This window comes from Vigna umbellata, chromosome 4, assembly GCF_029865625.1.
Source record: "Vigna umbellata cultivar VRB3 chromosome 4, Vumbellata_1.0, whole genome shotgun sequence".
NCBI classification, from domain to species: domain Eukaryota; kingdom Viridiplantae; phylum Streptophyta; class Magnoliopsida; order Fabales; family Fabaceae; genus Vigna; species Vigna umbellata.
This window is the reverse complement of record NC_142168.1, coordinates 73,335,470-73,353,761: the sequence shown is the minus strand read 5'-3', so window position 1 is coordinate 73,353,761 and position 18,292 is coordinate 73,335,470. Positions and strand designations below refer to the sequence as shown.

Below are 18,292 nucleotides of genomic sequence, written 5' to 3'. Positions count from 1 at the left end.
TGTTTTTGTTTTTGTGTTTGATTTGAAATTCTAATCGTCTCCGTTTGTTTTTGTGTTTAAACAGTAACTTAACTTAACGTTTGAGCGTCTCTGTTTGAAGAGATGGACGATCACTTGTTTCTTTATAGCCAATTCTTCCATTCTTCTCTGCATATCTGTTAAAGGAGGTAACCTAAGCTTGTCTATTAATGTATAATTTTATTTGAATTATATTTTAAAATTAATAATTTTACCTACATTTTTATAAATTCACGAGTATAAAAAATAGTTAATATATGAAGTTTTATTTGTGTGTTTGTCAAAAAATCAAACTTAACTAAACATTGTCTTAAAATAGTTTTCTTTAAACAAGTTTTTTCTTCTAAAGTGTTGTGTTATATGTAAGTTCAATTAGTTTTATTAATGGTTTATTTCACTCTATCTAATTTTTTTAAACGGTCACTCTAAAGAGAAGAATCATCAATTTCTATTTTTATTTACTTTTTATAAAATTGAATACGAAATTCAATTTTCTCTCGTTTACTTTTTATAATGCATTTTAAATAATATCTTTCAAAAAATATAAGAATTTTAAAAGGACGTTTTGTGTACTTTTCATTATTAAAGAGAATTTTACTGTTTATGCATGATTTCTCATAGTTGACATGCACGTGGACAGCTGTTGATGATCTTTGACATTGTTAGAAATTTCTTTATCAATTTTTGTGATAACTAATTTTTCTGGTAAAAAAGTTATAAGAAAGTTTAAGGATTTATTAACGCGTGAGATATAAAATTATAAAATTACATATGACAATAAGCAAAGAAAGACGAGGAGCAAACAAGATTTACATCATCCACTTAACAACATAACCCATTTAGCTACCACATCAAATATATATATAATTAATAACAGAATCAAATATAAAGAGTTACTTGAAATATATAATTTTATTAAATACTCAATAAATTATAAAAGTTTATTTGAGAGTTATTAAATTTATCATAAATTCAAAACTTAATTAAACCTCTTTTTTTAACTTTAAAAAGCCAAATACTCAGACTTTACAAGGTTATATATAACCACATAACCAAATCGTATTGTTGTGTGTTTATTAGTGAATTAAGTAAATTGTGGTAGCCAAATTTATGCTAAAAAAAATTTCAAGGTACTTATTTTAGATGCAAATTAATTTCTCGAACACGCAAATTTTGCAAAAAAAAAAAAGATTAAGTTTACAAGATTTGAATCGGTAGGTAGCTCGGTAATAGCACCCACCACTAAAAAATAATAAATAAACGACCAAGACTTTTCAAAGACATACAAGTGGAAGTTACAGCCTCAATCATGCAGAATTAATAATAATAATTCTGAATTCTGATACACAACAATATAATAAATAAACCATGAAGACTTCTCGAAGAAATACATGCCTCGATCACGCAGAATTAATATTAATAATAGGAGAATAGGAAGAAAACTAATGGTGAGGGTTAGAAAAACGGTGTGCTTTCATTCTTATCTCTTGCATCAGTAGTGAGTCTGAGCATTCTATGACATATTCTCTACTCAGATTCAAGCAACGCACTACATTCATCTCTCTGAAGGTATCGATCAGTGTAAAGTTAACTTCTGTTCTGCTCTTATTTGAAATTTTAATCGTTTCCTTTTCAATGAAAGTTGTAGATAATGTGTTTGTGTTTATGTTTGTATTTGCAGTAACTTAACGTTTCAGATCTCTTTGAAATAATGGATGATCACTTGTTTCTTTCTCGCCAATTCTCCATTCTCTCTCTGTGTATTAGTTAAATCAGGTAAATAATCTTTTATCACTCTCCACTTCCAAATTAGAAACATCATCTTTATTTCACATCCCATTATCAATTATGCATCGTATATGTAGAACATGAACATTTTTAACATTGGCAGCTTTTATTAAAATCATATGCAATTAACATCATCGAAAGAGGAAAGATGACTACCTTTCTACCCCTCGAAAGAGGAAAGGTATAACTCCGAATTAACGAAATATGGCAGGAAGACATTCTAAAGAATCACAACCACCACTACACTGCATGTTTGATTGAATACTGTGTCTCTCTCACTAAGAAAAACAATATTCACGGAAAACCATTACCGCTCTTTTCGTCACAAAAGACCTCTTTCCACTACATCGCAGAGAACCCTCAAATTCCCCAGATATTACCAAACTTCACCATCAATCACTCTTTGCTCTTGCGCAATGAAAAGAGTAACACTCAAGGTATTTTAAACCTGCCCACAGCTACTACCCTTGACCATAATCACTACTCACACATAACCACCCAACCCGAGGTATTCAAGGACATGAAGTATGTCACACATGTTAGAACGAGTATTAAAAATACCCAACCCCACACACATCTTCAAAGTATGTAGGAACAACAAGATAACAATTTAAACAGATTAAATCCACAACAAGACAACAACAAAATATATTCAGGCCAAAGTGACGAAACACCACTTATTACCAACCCGCACATATAACTTCACTAACAAGTTGATTTTCATACAATAAAGGACAACACTATCATACACTAACAAGGTACCTTATGACGGCAACGTCGCTTCCCACCACGTCAAAACCATTTATAAATCTCACAACATAGGGGGACAATCCTTATTATTGAGAGAGAAGGATGACATCTTGTTAATAAGAAAACATGTAGTTAAGATGACATCTCCCAATGTTGAGCAATAATATTTGCACCAAGCACTACATTATGAGTAGTCTTAACTATGTGTTTATTTTTGAAAAGAAAGAGATGAGAACAAAGAAGTATTACCAAACATGTGATCAAAAGCATCTGAGTCAATTACCCACGAATTTTGACCTTCCATTAATTGGGAAATGTAAGTTGTTGATGTAGAGAATGGAGGATCATCATCATATAGTAATTGTCAAGTTTCTTTTTTATTTAATCCAAAGACTACTTCCAAAAACATCTTTATTTCTTCAATTGCAGACTATGCTTCAGTCATGAAGAATATCATATCATGGTCAGTTTGTTTAAGGGATGCAAGTCTATTTATGAAGTCAGAAACATTGGATATCATTGCATAAATATTTTGAGCTTTCTTCGAAAAGAAGTGACAAATTTTAAAAGTTCCAAGGGAAACCAAAATCTTTGGTTCCACATATTGCCACAACACGACACACAATTGAAAATCAACTTGCTTCCATTATTCAATCTTCTTAAGAGGTACGTTGCTTTCCATCTTGGTCAAGGTGGTCATGATGACCTTGGTTAAGGAACTATATTTCAATAATGCTATAATTTTTTTCATTTAGTTTTTCAATAGTAATGGTAGGATTTTTAAAAATGATAGGTCTAGTAGACATTTTAAAAACAGCTTTTGAAAACAAAACAATAGTCTTTAAAGGCAAAAACTAGGTTCTATAGAAAAAACCTTCAATCCACAAGAAAGAGTGAATCTCTTTGTGACTAAGAGTCCACCAAATGACCTCTAAACTAGAGCTGTCAAAACGGGCCACCCGACCCGACCCACCGCGGGTTGGTCACTTAGTGAGTCAACCCAACCCGGCTCATTTATTAGCGAGCCAGAAAAATTCGAACCCGGCTCGACCCACCACGGGTTGGTGGGTAAACGAGTTGGCTCACTAGCTCACTTAATTACAAACTTTCTATAATACAAATCTAAACAAATTTCACTTCCAACATGAGTGTTTAATTAATTTTGAAAATAAGAAACTTAAATAATTTTTTCAAGCAAAAACAAAATAATAAATATTTTTTTATAAAATTAAAATTATTTTTTAATAAAATAAAATTAGGTAGGTGGGTTGGTGGCCAACCCGGCCCACCACGGGTTCAACCCACATGAGCTGGGTTTAAACGAGGCGGGTTGAAATCTGACCCGCATAAAAAAAAACAATTTTTTCTAACCCAACCCGGCTCAAACCCGTGGTGGGCCGGGTTGACTCGCGGGTTGTGACCCATTTTGATAGCTTTACTCTAAACAAGACACGTGGAAGGAACCTATTGGGGTTACTTCAACGAGTGAGATGGTAGTCATCTAGAGAAGATCAGATGATTAGGCGATAGTGTGTGGGATTCACGCACCTCGAAGCACTCTATAATTGATGTGCGTGACGTTGCTTAGAAATGTTTCTCCTTCTGATTCTAATAGGGGTGATCGATGCTTGAAGAGACAATCTCAGTCTAGTGGTCATTAATGAAAACTACAACGATAACTGATGACAATAAAAGACTAAAAAAAAATGCACCGAAAATTACATAGACTAGCAACATGTTTTGATACCAACTTAAAATTAAAACAAAAAAAAATTATGTATTTGGAAGTCATAAAGAAGCTTGATGAACTCCTCTTTTATTTATATATATATATATATATATATATATATATATATATATATGACTTAATACATTTGAACCACTTAATCTCACAAGGAAAGACAACTCATACTCAACTAATTAATATTATGTAATCATTGAAGTTTGTATTTTCCTAATTGATTCAGTACCACGAGTTGATATTTTCATGACTTTCTCATAAGATTCTTGATAGTTTTATTTAATCCCTTTGTCAATAATTAACTAGTCTTATAATTGGCCTCTTAGATAAGTTACATTTCCTTATAATAGAAGTTCGGATAAATTATGATACACATGGCACCTCACTCAAAATTTCCAAATAGATGCAAAAAACTGTTGAAAAAAATTAATTTAGTCTTAAAGAAAATAAGGAATTAAAGTGAAGATTTTGTGTTGAAAAGAAAAAATTGAAAATTAAATTATAGATAAGAAAGCAAAGTGTCTTATATTAACGGAATTTTTTTGAAGAGAGGGTATACGATAAACTTGATCTTAACTATTTAAGTGAGGAAAACGGTGAATTAATATATTTCATTATAATGAATTAATACAAGTAACAGAAGGTGAAGACTTGAAAGTATAGTTTTGCATAACGAATTGTTTATAGAGTGATTTTCGGTGTAAAGTGTAGAACTCTTGTAACCAATCGGATCATGCATATAATAACGTAATTCCCAGATCCTCTGTCACAATTAACATTTTAAGGAATTATGTATTTTTATTCTTTTTCTATTTTTACATTTTATCTAAAATTGATATAATCTAAAAATGTGGATATGAATTTAAATAAATATAGAAAAATTAAACTTACAAAAAAAAGTATAATGTTTTAGTTTAAGCTTTGGTTAAATATATTTTGTACTGGTACACTTTTCTTTTTCTATTTAACACATCTTCTCATCTACATACTTGTATGTTTGAACATGATTTATGTTTTAATGGTGGGAGGTTAAAACATTTATAAAACGTTATTTTAAGAAAAAAATGTTCCACAAAATTATCAAAGTGACGAAAAATAAATTTAAAAACTCTAATCAAACCTAAAAATTTTAAGCAATGATTAAAGTTTTTAGATTTTTTTTATTGTGTATCCCATAATTGACTATTTAGAATAGAAAACATTAAATTTAATTATTACGCTTGATAACTTTTTACCTACTGAAAGATGAAATAAATTATTTTAAAATCTTTTTATTATCTATTCATCTAAATATAATTGCAAGACTTACAAATGCGTTTATCTTTACTTGTTCAGGTTTAAGAAAGTTGTATATGTTGGAATAAATTGATGGAGTGTCTCTTGGGTTTTGCATCTTCTGTTTCAAGAGATTTAGTGTGTGGAGCATTAAATCAATTACGTTATCCTTGTTGCTTTAAAAATTTCGTCAAAAGGCTTGAAGAAGAAGAGAGCAATTTGATTATAACTAAAGATAGTGTCCAAAAATTTGTTACGCACAACAAGAAACAAGCGAGAAAGCCTAGTGAAATTGTGGACAAATGGCTGGAAGATGCTATCAATGATGTACACAATGTCAATCAGTTGCTTGAAGAGGCAAAAACACAAAAACATTGTTGCTTTGGGCACTGCCCAAATTGGATTTGGCGATATCATGTTGGAAAAAAGTTAGCAAACAAAACTATGCACCTCGAAAAGGTCATTGAAGAGGGCAGAAAATATGTGCCATTTAACCGCATCGCTACGCTTCCTTCAAACACCCTTGATATGCTTTCAGAAAAATGCATGAATTTTGAGAGTAGACAATCTGCTTATGAGCAACTACTGGATGCAGTGAAAAATAATGATGTTTCCATGATTGGGTTGTATGGGATGGGGGGTTGTGGTAAAACAACATTAGCGATGGAGGCTAGGAAGTTCGTAGAAGCAGAGCATCTTTTTGAAAAAGTTCTTTTTGTACCTGTTTCTAGTACCGTGGAAGTTCGGAGGATTCAAGAAAAAATAGCAAGTTCACTGCAATTTGAATTTCCAGAAACCGAAGAAATGCAGAGAGCCCAAAGATTGTGCTCAAGATTAACTCAAGAGAAAAATATTTTTATAATTCTCGATGATGTGTGGGAAAACCTTGACTTTGGTCGTATTGGGATTCCTTCTTCTGAACACCATAAAGGATGCAAGATTCTCATTACCAGTAGATCAGAAGCAGTTTGTACTTTAATGGACTGTCAAAGAAAGATTTACTTGCCAATTTTAACGGATGAAGAAGCATGGACTCTTTTCCAAAATAAAGCACTTATAACAGAAGCCACCTCTGATACCTTAAAGGATCTGGGAAGATTAATTTCCAATGAATGTAAAGGATTGCCGGTTGCCATTGCAGCTGTTGCTTGTAGTTTGAAGGAAAAACCTGAGACGGTATGGAGGGTTGCATTAAATAAATTAAGACGTTCCAAGCCAATAAATATTGAGAAAGGTTTGATTGATCCATACAAGTGTCTACAACTAAGCTATGATAATTTAGATACTAAAGAAGCTAAATCACTTTTCTTGTTGTTCTCTGTGTTTCCTGAAGATTCTGAAATTGAAATTGAAATTTTAACAAGATGTGCAATAGGATTAGGTGTAGTTGGAGAAGTTGACTCATATGAAGAGGCAAGGAGTGAAGTGATTGCAGCTAAAATTAAGCTTGTTAGTTGTTGTTTATTGTTGGATGCAGATGATGAATGTGTCAAAATGCATGACATAGTTCGTGATGTGGCCCACATAATAGCAAAAGATGAGAATAAGATTATCAAGTGTGAAGTGGAAAAAGATGTTAGAGTGGAACAAAATTCAGTAAGATATCTATGGTGTGCGAAATTTCCAAATGATTTGGATTGCTCCAATCTTGAGTTTTTATGTTTAGGGACAAAGATGAAAGAATTTGATGGGATTTTCAAAAGAATGGGAATGCTCAAAGTTTTGATTCTTCAAAACGATGAGGATGGAAAAACACGATTGTCAACAATATCTTTCAAAACATTAACAAATCTTCGTTGTCTATTCATTGCGAATTATGAATTGAGCGACTTCTCATTTTTTGGCGGTATGAAGAATCTTCAAAGTCTCTCGTTATATAATTGTTTACTGCCTTCATTTCCTGAATTACAAACGGATGTTGCGATTACACTAAAATTGTTAGACTTAAAGCGATGTAACATTAAAGTGAAGAATTTTGAAGTGATTAAAAGAATCCCGCTTTTGGAAGAGTTGTACATCATTGAAATTGAAGGAGAATGGGATGCTTACAGTGAAGAAAATATTGAATTCTTTAAGACGTTTAGCATTCCCGAAACACTGCAAAGGTATGGAATTGTATTAGGGTCTCGTTACTTTGATCATTATAGTGATGGAGATATTTACATTCATGGCAGAACTTTAGTACTTAACCATTTTGACATATCAAATGAGGTAATAAAGGGTTTGGCAAAAAGAGCAAAGGATCTATTTGTGGCAACTATTCATGGAGGTGCAAAAAATATCATCCCTGATATATTTCAAATTGAAGGAGGAGGTTTGGATGAGTTGAATAAGTTGGAGATACATGATTCTGAAGAGTTAGAATGTTTGATTGACACTCGTAGTCACTCAAGTGAGGTGGTAACTCTCTTCTCCAAGTTGCATACGCTTCGAATTGAGAACATGAGAAATCTAAGAGTTATATGGCATTGTTTTCTTCCTGCCAATGGACCTTTTGAGAACTTAGAGAAGTTTCATTTAAGTGATTGTCCACGGTTGACATTTCTCTTCACATATGTGCTTGCTCGAAACTTTGTAAAATTGAAAATATTAAAAATATCAAGATGTGATGAACTGAAGTATATATTAGCAGATGATGACAAAACGGAGGAAGGTGAAGATGAATTCACCACAGGGCATCCTGTACAAATTTTCCAAAATCTGCAGGATGTAAAGATATATAGGTGTCGAGAATTAAAACATATATTCCCAGCCAACATTGTTGGAGGCTTAACTCAATTGAAAGTTGTTGAGATAGAAGAATGTGAGAAGCTAGATCAAATAATTGGAGATATTGTTCCATCAACAGACGGTGATAAAGTAATAGAGGAAGGTAAGCATCCATATTTCTATAGCCCTTCAATTCCAACAACAGTTGTGAAGCATAGCCTAGTTACATTACATGGTATTCCTTAGTTAAAAATGGTGACACATGTAGCTTCGAACTTATATATTGTTTCATTGCGATGTTATTTTCCGTTAGTAAGGTTCAAACTCGAGACACTACTAATCTACGTTTACTTAAATCAATTACTTGTTAAGCAAAATTGGTCTCATTTAAAATTATAGACAATTATATTTGCATGTGAAGTTGTTTGTCAAATTTAAAATTATTTAAAGGAAACTGTCTTGTACGATTATTTTAGTTCCTAGAAACCAATATTTTTTTAATTTATAATTGCTTTTCAGGAACTCTATCCAGCCCTGGAGGCCTTAAGATAAAACGTTGTGGGAAGTTAGGCTCAATTTTTACAGCATCTATAGCTAAGAACTTGACTTCTTTGGAAGAATTGTACATACGAGGGTGCAAAAGTTTGAAGGATATAGTAACTCACGAAAGGGTCAACAAAAATCAGGAGGAAAGCATTGTTGAGGATGAGCCTGATTGTCAGAGTGATATTTCAATCTTCCAAAGTTTGAAAAAGCTACATATCAGTGAATGTGAGTTATTGGAGGGTATATTCCCTGTTTCTTTTGTTGGAGAATTGAATGATATAACAAATAAAGAGGCTGCTGATTTGAAAGACTTCTCTAGTCGAAATAATACTCAAATTGAGCTTCCTGCTTTACAAGTACTTGAACTTGAGGTAGTCTTGTCTTTTTTTTCTTTTTATGATTATTAATTAATTTTTCTTTTTTCGTTTATGTTTTTACATTTGCTCTTAATGTCCTACAGGATCCGAAAGGGATTCAGAACCATCTCCCCACTTTGCAAACTCTAAACATAACGGATTCTGATGCAGAACGTATTTTTTGTCTTAATGAACATGAAATGATTGGCCAACAAGTGAGTTTAAGGTTCTTGATGTTAATTTCTCTACCTCAAATGACTTATATTTGGGTGGGTCCCAACAATTCGCTTACTCTCCAACATCTTACCACATTAGAAATATGGAATTGTGGAAAGTTGGAAGTAATCTTTCCAAAGTCTGTTGTAAGATTCTTACCAGAGTTGAAGCTTTTGAAGATAAGGAAATGCAAAGAATTAAGAGAAATAATTGAAGGGGATAGAAATTTGTCTAATATTCTTTCTCCTCAACCATGCTTCCCAAAACTAGAAGCATTGCATGTTGATGATTGTCACAAGTTGAAAAGATTATTCTCTGGATCTGCTTCTAATGACCTTCCCAATCTTCATTTTCTGGCCATAAATGGAGCCAATGAACTAGAAGAGCTTGTTGGATGTAAACAAGTTAAGATTAAAGTTGAGCTTCCAAGACTCAAACTTTTAATATTTACGCATCTGGAAAACTTCAGTCAAGAGATTGAATTGCATAATGTAAAGAATTGCATTGTCTACAAATGTCCAAAACTCTCTTTGACTTCAACAACTACATTTGAGAAGCTCCTTGAAGATTTTCCTTCTGAAGGTAATTCTTTACATTATGTTAATTGTATTGATATAATGATCCATCGTGGAAAGTTGAGGTTGTATTCCTTTTTGTTATGAATTTCATTTTCACGTGAATTTCCTAATATATATATATATATATATATATATATATATATATATATATATATATATATATATATATATATCTTTCTACAGATTTCATAAACACTGAAGTTGGTAGTTGGGAATTTGAAGCCATAGTAAGATCCATATACGACTATTCAGCTATTAATGATAGCAGTGAGTTCACTTCATCACAGGTCAGAACCAACCAATCTATGAATATGAATATGAATATAAATAAAATAAAATAAAAAAGCCGATAATGTCTCATTATTAGAATAACATTTTTCAATTTAACGTACTAAATTTGATCTCCTTTTTATTAAAACAAATCAATGTGATCCATTAAAATTAATGTACCATCAAAGTTCTTACCAAACCTAGCTTTTGCATTGTAAATATGAAACTGACAACATTTATTGAAAAAAAGTTATAGCATATCACTGATAGACTAGCAATACCAACTACTGCTCTAAAAGGAAAGTTGGTGTATGAGGAATGAAAGAGTGAAGGAGGTTTTCCATACCAATATGCACTTGAAGAAGCAATAGTAATATATAGGGCTCCTTTCAAACTTTAGAGCCACTCACTCAATCCTACTTTTTCAATTTGTAATACACAGAAGATTCGCTTGGAAGAAGGTTCTGACTTGGTTGATAAAGAAGGTGAAATAGGTGTTGTTTCTACTGACCACATTGTGGCTCCGAGAAATGAAGAACCAGAGCAGGAATTTTTTGCAGAAGTTTCCACTTCAGAAATACCAAGAATAGCAACATCATTAACAAACTCGCAAACAGTTGAAAAGCCAACACCTTCAAATGTGAGTCTAATAAATCTTTTTATGAGTATTGGATGAGACTATTGTGATTTTACACCTTTTTATTACTTTGTTTAGCCATTGGTGGACACACAGCACACTAGTGAACCGTGTTTGATGGAGCAGAAAAAACCACTTGGTGAAATTCCAAAGGTAAATGGCAAACAAAAATACCATAAATTATTCTAAATTAATATGCATATCCACTTGCCATCAACAATGACTCTGCTAGTATAAGTCACAAAAAAGAAATGAAGTCTGCAACTTATTACACCAAAGCTACATATCATTTGTTCTTGCGCAGAGTATTGAGCAAGTTGCCGTAGAGGAAACCATAGCAAAGAACACCAATATGGCAGCTTCATCAATTTTTTCCGAATCTGCGACCTCTAAGTTGGATCCAACAGTTACTTTACTAAGTAAATCACATCCACATCATGTAAGTTTATTTTATGCAATTCACATTTCTAACATATTCGGTCAGAATAAAAAGGATGTTGCCATTCTGATTTTAGGAGTGGAATTGAAAAACAAAAAGTACTGAATTTCTACGTTGGAATTTAAATTGAATATGTTTGCTACCACACACTCACATTTTATATATTGATAATAGTGTGATCGTAATAGTGGGATAAAGACTTATTAAACCTAAAAGGATTTTAATGACACTAAATAAGTGATGGTAGGGAGATATATTAGTGATATCATATTCAAGGTAGCTTTGGTAACTATAAGTACAGAATGAAAAAAGATGTTAGATGTGAAAATTTTAACTTGTCTCATTGGTTTTTGATAGCAATGAACACGGAAAAGGGAAAAAGATAAAAAAAGTCAGTCTTGTATTATTGCTCACTCTGCCCCTTCCCTTTCTCTCTCCTCAAAACAGAGAAAGAATTCTTTCTGTTAAGATCTCAGTCATTGGGTGTGTGCAGGTGCCCCATAGAATGGGTTTCCACTTCTTTCTTTCATACACCTTAGTGAACTTTCCCTTTGCCTTGTTTTCTATAGACTTATATTCGTATCATTGTTAAATCTTCCGACTAAATTATTCGGTTGAAAATCCATCAATTACTTCACTTAAGAACATGTCCATTGTATTTACACCAAGTCATAGGATTAAAACCTCTCATTCGAGTACATTGTAGTTGAATCGGATAACTTATTTTTTCGTATTGCTGATCATTTCGTCATCAATAATAAAGTTCATAAACATTTATAAAACATAACATACAAAAATGTAAAATGTAATTAATAATAACAACCACATTAAAAGAGTGCTTATATAGTGAATAAATTAAGTTAATATTATTATGATTGAGTTGGGTTAAGTTGTATGATCCAACTCCTTTGTTAAATGAAAAGATATATATATATATATATATATATATATGGATTCCGGAAAGGAGAAAACATTGTCAAACCGTTATGCGGAAAAATGATTCCGAAAGGGGATTCTAAAAACATATTTTTCGTCACTGAAAACAATATCACTGAAAGAAATTAGTGGACTAGTTATAATGATAGTTACCTTACCAAATTTAGGTTTAGCATTGAAATTGTATTGGTGAAAATGACACATTTATTGGAAAAGTTCTAGCATCAGTGATAGACTAGCAGTACCCAACTACTGTTCTAGAATTTAGAAGTCCATCTCTATTTGTATGGCAACTTCTCTGCATAAAATACCTAAGCATATAAGTGCAACAATTACTGAACATAAAATTGGATCTTTTCATATTAAGACTAACTCCTACCTTGCTTGTTCAATAATTCAAATCAAAGTTGGTGTATCAGGAATCAAACGGTGAAGGAGGCTTTCCAGAACAGCATGCACTTAACGAAATAATATTAAGAAAACCACTAAAAATAGCTCATACTACCACGTGATGAACATTAAAAGAAATGGTGCTTTCAAACTTTAGAGCCACTAACTCAATCATATTTTTTCAATTTGTGATACACAGGAGATTGGGGACGTAAGAAATGATAGTATTAAAGAGGGGCCTGCAGCAGAGGGTGTTGAAGACATTGGCATTGGAGGTGGTGTTGCAACTCACATTGAGTCTGGTGGCGTGGACATACTTGCACAATATTCCAAGGTTGTTGAACAAGATGATAAGATGAATGAAGGAAAGGCAGGAATACTGCCAAGTCCAGATTGCACAGAAGCTGTTGAAATTGGATTTGAGAGTTCATGGGTTGTCATGAGGGATCCTAAGCTGCGAGAGGACATTGCACAGAGACAAATAGAAGAGAATTCTAAGAGGTATGACTATTTAAATTTTGAACTGTGTAATGTAAAGAATGAATATTACTGACTTTATTGATGCCCAATTAAAATGTATATATGTTTCTCTTTAGATATACATTTGGTGGCATATGAAATTTTTACAAAATTGATAGCATCAGTTTCTTAGTTTTTTTTTCTTTGGCGAGGAATTTAAGTTTGTTACACAGGTGTAGTAGTGGGAACATGGTACAAGATTCTCAGGCTGTTGAACGAGCTGATGGGCCTAAGATTAGCTTGGAAGAAGGTATTGCTTCTAATGACCACATTGGGACCCTGAGAAATGAAGAAGCAGAGGAGGAATTTGTTGCAGAAGTTTCCACTTCAGAAATACCAAGAATAGCAACAACATTAACAAGCTCACAACCAGTTGAAAGGTCAACTCCAAGTTGTTTGAATATGCCTCTACGTGAAACACCCGAAAATGTGAGTCTAATAAATATTTTTCGGAGTATTTGATGAAATAAAAGTATCGAGAGTATAGTTATTTTACACATGTTCATTACTTCGTTTAGGCATTGGTGGACAAACAGCGGATTATTGAACCGTCTTTGATGAACCAACAAAATCCATTTGGAGAAATTGTAAGTAGCCCCAAGATTCCTCTGCTAAATGGCAAACAAAATACCATCAATTGTTTTAAATTAATATGCATGTCCACCTTCTATCAATAATGACAAACAAAATACCATCAAATGTCCACATCAAGTAGTCATGTATGCAAAGCTACATATGTTTTTGTTCTTGTGCAGAGAATTGAGCAAGTTACTGTGGAGGAAATCATAGCAAAGAACACCAATATGGCAGCCTCATCAATTCTTTCTCCACCTGTTAACACTCAGTTGGACCAGAAAATTACTTTCCAAAGTAAATCATATCCACATGTAAGTTTATTTTAAACAATTCACATCTCCAACTTATTTGGTCAATATAAACATGATGTTGTCATTCTGATTTATCATTTTCCGCATAAATGAAATTAAGAAAAACAAAACACACTGAATTTCAAATTGGGATTTAAATTTAATAAATTTGTTATCATCATCCTCAGAGTTTAACTTCTACTCCCTATTTTTCTATGATTTTATCAAAATTGGTATTAAGAAACTAAATGTTTTGCAACTATTATGGCTTGATGCTAATGTCTTGTCTGTTGTATGCTTTCTTCTTATTCCTCCCAGAGTGAAATTAGGAGCAGCCAAACTGAGGCAGGCATTGGGACCAACGATGTCATAAGCTTATTTGCATCAGAAAAAGAGAGTGAAGATAGCCCAGTGGGAAAGACCCTCGCTGAGCTAGAAAAGTTTATGAAGATGTCTCTGAAGGACGTAATTAGCTCTGAAACTGACACTCTTCGTCTTTGGTCTACTCTTAATTTGCTGTCCAACCTTCCTTTCAAAGATGTGACTCTATCAGATGGACTCAAACGTATTATAGACACTATGCTCCAACACTTCCCAACCATTCTACGCTCTTTTAAGCAAGGCTTTGCTACCACCGACAAGTTGGGAAAGCTTGAAGCTTGTCAGAATGAGGTGGCCACTACTCTTGTTTCCAAAATTTCTGAGGCAGAGAATTTCTACAATGAAGCTCAACTGAAGGAAGTTGTTTTGAAGGAACAAATAAAAGTTTATGAGGCTGCCTTATCATCTTTGGAGAAGGAAAAGAATAAATGCATTGCGGAAACTATAGGGTACAAAAAGGAGCTTGAAAATGTGATGAAGGACAGATCTCAAATGTTGGAAGATAAAAGAAAAGTTGAGCAAGAATTGTTTGACGTGGCTTACAAATGGTCAGATTTGTGTAGTGAATATGAGCTCAATCGCATGGCTGCTACAAATATCCCGTGAGGGTTTTCGTTGTTCATTGTTATTGTTAAGGTTGCTCTCATCAACTACTTTCAATTTACTTCCTATATTTTAATTGTTTCATTTTGTTGTATGTCTGTTGTCTTGTTTGCTGCTGAGTGTTACGAAAAATCAAAGAGGCTATTTGTTCTTTTATGTAACTTAATATTATTTTTCCTTTGGACCTAAATAATGACATCTTCACTAAAAAGAGTACTGCGATATCATTTACTAAACTTCATCTCGTATTATGGAAGTAAACTTCATCACCAACAGTTAGGAAGTGCTCAAAGCCACTCGCAATACCTTTTCTGTTTTGAGATTAATGATATTCACTTCTTCATTTTTTTTATTCAAATATCAACGCCACAGATCTTTGTTTGTGCACAATTCGGACCTCTTGAAATAAGTACGACACTTTTGGAACAAACCAATCTATTTGAGGACTTTTCGGCAACTCTAGTGAAAATAACATCATTGGAGACTCTTGGAGAAAAGTGATTTACATCAACTATGGAGTTTCTAATATTTTTTTATCAAGTTAAAATTGAAAATTACTGTTCATTCTTTTTACTTATAACAAATCTAATGATTGCTATATAATTTCATAAAATTAAGTTGATTAATTGTTAAAAATAAGTAAATAAGTTGTTAAAAATGAATTGGCTTATAACCATATGTAACACTTTATAACTTAATATCTTCTACATATAACCATACACCAATATTTCAACCTTCAACATAATTAAAGATTTTATCCATTTAGAAACAACTTTATAGATATATATATATATATATATATATATATATATATATATATATATATATATATATATATATATTGTTGCAAAATTACCTTGATACTTTCTAGAGTATCCAATATAATTATAACGAATGTACCATAACAATACATAAAATAGGTTGGGCTAATTTAATTAAAATAATTTATGATATAAATCATTTCGTCACAATGGTTAAAAGTAACAAATTATATCAAGTTTAACTCATCCAATCATGTCCAAATGTAATTCATAGAAAAATTAAGATAAGCAACAATTCATATAAATACCTCAAGTTCTAAAAAAAACGTTTATATTTAAAATATTGGTAACTAGAGTTTTAGACATCTTTTTTAAATTATTCCTAAGCGGTTGTAAATCTAACATCCAAATATACAACTTGTGAACACTCATTATCTTGGTGGAAAAGAAAAGAAGGAAATGTTAAGAAAAAGGTATATATGGTTGTTAGAGTGTTGAGAAAGTGTGGTTTTATTCTGTTGTGTTGCGTGTTGGAGTGATTCAAGCAATGCGAAGTAAAGGTTCGGGGTTGTGGAGGATGGATTGGGGGATGAATTGGATGTTTTCTACCATGGTTGCAATTTGATTTAAAAATTTAACTTTTTTAAATATAAAAACTCACCGTTAAGCCATGTCAGTAATCTGTCAGTACTATTTGGTAGTCTCAGCAACCCACGCATTAATTTCTTTAACGTCGTTCAACCAACTTAACGGAAAGGTCTCAATTGATTTCAATTTTCAAAATTAAGGATCATTTTGATACACTTTAGAAAACGAGGACCTATCTGAGACAATCCCTGGAGATGTCGAAAAGGATTAAACCTAACATCAATTTTAGATTATGAAACCAAATTCCTATATATAAACTAAATAGCCTATACCTAAATGATAATGAGTTCAAAATAAGCTGCACAAGGAAGTTCTCATTCATACCTATTTCCAATGCCTTAAGTCTTACTATAATGTTTAGCTTTTTTTTCATAGCCGCTAGGGTCAATAATAATATGATTTGTATGTAGTGTGGTATAAGAGAAGTGTACCGTGGTTGAAAAAAAGAGAGAGAGAGGGTGGAGAAGTGTGCTGCAAAGTGTCTGCACCGTGGAGAAGAAAGAAGAGAGAGAATTGGTTGTGCTATTTGTATGTGAGAGTTATTTGTGTGAGAAAGAGAAGCTTCACTACCGTAAGCAACTAAGAGGGGGCTGCTGTGTCTTGTGAGTTACTTTGAGTGTGCTCTTACTATTATGAGTTTGAGAAATTAAAGTGTTGTGTTTGTATATGTATGTTCTGGATAGTTTGTCCAGAAAATTAATAATAATATATTTCCCATATTTCTACATATAGTATTATTCCTCAAAGAGAAAAAGAGTTCTATAAACTATGTGAAGAAGCTATTTTAGTTGGATTTGAGAGTTCATGGGTAGAGGAAATGCGTCAACGTGTTGTGGCGAGGGATCCTAAGCTGGGAGAGGACATTGCACGGAGACAAATAGATGAGAATTTTAAGAGGTAAGATTATATTCTTAGATGAGTATACATCATGTAAAATTCTTACAAGATTGATAGCATCAGTTTCTGAGTTTTTTGTTCTCTGGCGAGCAATTTAAGTTTGTTAAACAGGTGTGTGTAGTAGTGGGGATGTGGTACCAGATTCCCAGGCTGTTGAACAAGGTGATGTGCTTAAGATTAGATTGGAAGAAGGTTCTGACTTGGTGTATAAAAAAGGTGAAATTAGTAATATTTTTCAGTGTTAGAAATTAGTTATTATTTTAAGAAATATTTAATATTTTATTACATTTTACTCTGTATATAAAGTATATGAATAAAATAAAATAACAAATTCCTTACTACAAAATATCTCTTACATATTTCCAAAAGCCTTAATCATAACCGTTGATTCATCTTGATAAGCAGCTTAAATGCTTATGACAACAACACATTCCAACACCGTTGCAAGTATAAGCAAAGGTCACTATAAATATATGATATAAAAAAGACTCATTTAAGGGATTCATTATTATTGAAGAAGAGATTGTTGGAAATAATTTTAATGTGAGTCTAAAGTCTTTAATTAGGTTGAAATAACAAAATTAAACATCATATAAGAAAAAAATCTATAAACTCATTATCTTAAAGTCTTAGTTTGAAAGTAGAGTTAATTCTTTATGTAAGTTAGATTAAGGTCACATTCATGTATTCTCTCCTTAATAATTCCCTCAAAATAAAAAGATAAAAAACATCACATTTTAACTTTTACTTGCACTTATATAACTCATCCAAAATGGTGATAAGAAACTCAATGGTTTGCAAGACATGTATGTGTATTATCTATTTATTCACAAGACATGTATGTGTATCATGCTATCTAATATATAAATATTCTTTATCTACTAGTAATTCTTATTAAATTTTATTTCAGTTTTTCTATTTAAAAATTAAATTATCAAAATAAAGTTATTAATGAGAATTTTTTTTTT

General features: G+C 32.2%; 1 protein-coding gene across 7 annotated transcripts; it reads left to right on the top strand.

Annotated features, from left to right (window-relative positions):
- Positions 1-91: 91 nt before the first annotated feature.
- Positions 92-15,179, top strand: LOC148201213 (disease resistance protein At4g27190-like). 7 transcript variants are annotated; one of them, XM_088111604.1, is made up of 15 exons: positions 1,419-1,587; positions 1,700-1,794; positions 5,633-8,444; positions 8,801-9,198; positions 9,288-9,981; positions 10,161-10,264; positions 10,690-10,887; positions 10,963-11,037; positions 11,189-11,323; positions 12,849-13,150; positions 13,330-13,547; positions 13,587-13,597; positions 13,687-13,755; positions 13,924-14,055; positions 14,353-15,179. In XM_088111604.1, the coding sequence occupies exons 3-15, from the start codon at positions 5,666-5,668 to the stop codon at positions 15,019-15,021; spliced, it is 5,784 nt and encodes a 1,927-aa protein (XP_087967730.1). In that variant the 5' UTR covers positions 1,419-1,587; positions 1,700-1,794; positions 5,633-5,665; the 3' UTR covers positions 15,022-15,179. The 7 variants fall into 7 exon arrangements, with proteins under 7 accessions (XP_087967728.1, XP_087967732.1, XP_087967733.1 ...); XM_088111602.1 differs by lacking the exon at positions 1,419-1,587 and adding an exon at positions 92-167 and having other exon boundaries at positions 1,716-1,794; positions 13,330-13,597; XM_088111601.1 differs by having other exon boundaries at positions 1,420-1,587; positions 13,330-13,597.
- Positions 15,180-18,292: the final 3,113 nt, after the last annotated feature.

Bases quoted from the DNA above. Each gene is read 5' to 3' on its own strand.
- LOC148201213 (XM_088111602.1), top strand. From the start codon at position 5,666: ATGGAGTGTCTCTTGGGTTTTGCATCTTCTGTTTCAAGAGATTTAGTG. The intron at 11,038-11,188 runs GTAAATGGCAAA...GTTCTTGCGCAG, and splicing joins CACTTGGTGAAATTCCAAAG to AGTATTGAGCAAGTTGCCGT. The intron at 13,598-13,686 runs GTGAGTCTAATA...TACTTCGTTTAG, and splicing joins TACGTGAAACACCCGAAAAT to GCATTGGTGGACAAACAGCG.